This window comes from Eimeria tenella, genomic scaffold (genome assembly GCF_000499545.2).
Source record: "Eimeria tenella Houghton genomic scaffold, Eth_scaff20, whole genome shotgun sequence".
NCBI lineage: Eukaryota > Apicomplexa > Conoidasida > Eucoccidiorida > Eimeriidae > Eimeria > Eimeria tenella.
The window spans coordinates 49480-51810 of NW_013541844.1; the positions used below are offsets into that span (position 1 = coordinate 49480).

The 2331-nt window shown below is 66.7% G+C and overlaps 2 protein-coding genes across 2 annotated transcripts in view; one reads left to right on the forward strand and one right to left on the reverse strand.

Annotated features, from left to right (window-relative positions):
• ETH_00000295 (DNA polymerase epsilon catalytic subunit, putative) overlaps positions 1 to 672 on the reverse strand; it is a gene marked incomplete at both ends in the record, with an annotated part of 8215 nt that extends 7543 nt beyond the window's left edge. Inside the window, one exon of the mRNA XM_013374393.1 lies at positions 231 to 672. Coding sequence (XP_013229847.1) covers positions 231 to 672 — 442 coding nt within the window. The remainder of the gene's footprint in view (positions 1 to 230) is intronic.
• Positions 673 to 1889: 1217 nt separating this feature from the next.
• The window catches only part of ETH_00000300 (uncharacterized protein), a gene marked incomplete at both ends in the record, with an annotated part of 1893 nt that continues 1451 nt past the window's right edge, over positions 1890 to 2331 (forward strand). The window contains one exon of the mRNA XM_013374394.1: positions 1890 to 2248. Coding sequence (XP_013229848.1) covers positions 1890 to 2248 — 359 coding nt within the window. The remainder of the gene's footprint in view (positions 2249 to 2331) is intronic.

Consider the following 2331-nt stretch of genomic DNA (forward strand, 5'->3'; position numbering starts at 1 on the left):
GCAGCAAGAGCAGCAGCAGCAACGGATGCAAACCCCGGGCGTAGTCTCTTCAGCACGCAGCAACAACGCGAAAAACGCAGCAGCAGCGGCAGCAGCAGCTGCTGCTGCTGCTGCACCCGAATCGTAGTTGAGAAGCTGCAGCTTTCACCACAAAAAGCGCAAGCACTGGGAGTGCAGCAAAGCAGCAGCAGCAGCAGCAGCAGCAGCAAAGCCCTTGGGCGGCAGGTGACCTGAGAAAGTTTGCTGCTGCTCCCTGCTGGCAGCAACAGCAACAGAGGTTTGGCTGATGTTGTAGAGATACCCGACACGGCGGCCCCCGCCTTGCCAGACCTCCACTCCGAAGCGCGACTCCAGGCTGCTGGGACGGCTTGCTGCGCTGCTGCTGCTGCTGCTCGCTTCTGCTGCTGCTGCTGCTGCTGCTTCTGCTTCTGCGGCCGCGGCGGCTGCTTCTGCGGCCGCTTCCGCTGCTGCTGCAGCTACGCGCTGCGCACGCGGAGGCTGCTGCTGCCGCTGCTGCGGGAGCCCCCCGAGGTCCTCCACGTCCATGCTGCTGCTGCTGCCTGCATGCGCGCCGCTGCTGCTGCTGCTGCTGTTGCGCGCGGGCCCCACAGCATGGGCGCGGCTTCCAGGGGGGACCCCCGAGGGGCCCCCTGGGGGGCCCCAGCGGCGCATCGCTGTCTCTAGGGCCGCGGAGAAGGGGGGCCCCCAGGCAGCGGCATCCGCAGCCGAGGTTGTTCAGGGTTTGCTGCTGCTGGTGCTGCTGTTGCCGAGGCGCGCGAGAGCAGCAGAAGAAGCGGAGCTGCCGCGGACGAAGGGGAGGCCTGGCGCGTAGTCAGCGAGCTAGGGTTTAGGGTTTAGGGTTTAGGCTGGAAGCGGCCCGAAGGCTTGGAAGCGTGCGGTGGCGGTGGCGCGTTGGGGAGTTTCGGGTGGAAATTAGATGAAACATCGGTTGTTGGAAGGCTTATTGAAAAAGAAGGAGTTTGAATTTGAAAGGTGTAAAGGGGCTGAAGGCTGCAGGAGTGAGTGAAGCGGTGCAAAAGGGGTCTGGAAAGGTAAAGTGAGGAGTGGCGGGGGTGGTGTTGGGTGGACGGGTTGGTTGTGTAGCGGGAAGGTGTCGGTACAGCCGGGAAAAGTTCGTCAAGCGTGGGGGAGGGGTTAGAATTGTTAGCGGGTTTGAATTGGACTTGAATTTCGGGTTAAAATAAAGGTTTAAATGGTTCTTTGGGAGCAAGTTTCGAAATAAGAGCCGGCTTCGGCATCCACGCATGCTGCGTCGACGCTGCAGCAGCCGCCTGGGGGCTGCGCGGCGGCCGCGAATCCCCCCCTCGCGGCTGCGCGGCTGGGCGGGTGGGTTTGGGAGTTTGGGAGAAGTAGAAAAGTAAGTGAAGTGCATTTCTGTTCTCTTTTATCAATTTGAGGCCCGATTGGCTCGCACTGCGTGGCGCCCCGCTGCTGCTGCTTCACGCCCCGCATGTAGGTAGCACGCGTGCCGGTGCTGCTGCTGCTGCTGCTGCTGCTGTGCTGCGGTGGTTGCTGCTGCTGCTGTTGCTGCTGCTGCGGTGCTGCGCCGCGGTTGCGGCATTTTTTCTTGGCGGCGGCGTTGCGGGGCGTTTGGCGTGGCGCTTCCCCACCAGGCGGTGCTGGTGCTGCGGCAGCTGTAGACGCGACTGCAGCAGCAGCAGCAACGGCAGCAGCAGCAGCGGAGGCCGTGGCGGGGGACTGCTGAAGTCTGCGTAGTTCGTCTCTGCTGCTTGCAGAGTGTGTCTCCCCCTCTCTGCGTTGTCCCCAGCAGCAGCAGCAGGGGCCTGACTGCGGCGCGAAGAGCCCTTGCGTCTCTTTCTCCGTGAGTGGCTGCTGCTGCTGCTGCTGGTGGCCTTGGCGGTTGGAAGATGCACCGGGAGTCGGAGCGGGGGAGCAGCAGCAGCAGCTACCGGGGCGGGGGGGGCCCCCCGCCTCCGCCGGTGAACGGGCGCGGGGGGGGCGGCGGCGGGTCCTGGCGGGGCCCCCCGGCCGGCGGGGAGGGCGGGGGCCCCCCCCCGCCTCCGTGTCCGCCTCGGGAGGGTTACCGGGAGCGGGAGCGGGATCGGGATCGGGATCGGGAGGGTTACCGGGAGCGGGAGCGTTACTACCGGCGGGAGCGCCCCCCGCCGGGTCGCTACTACGAGTCCCGGGAGCGGGAGCGGGAGCGGGAGCGGGAGCGGGAGGCGTTCGGGCCGGCGCGCGCCGCGCGGGAGGGCTTGGGCGCTCCGTACCGGGATCGCTCCCGGGGGGACGATCCCCGCGCCCGGGGGGACGATCCCCGCGGGCGCGGGGACGATCCCCGCGGGCGCG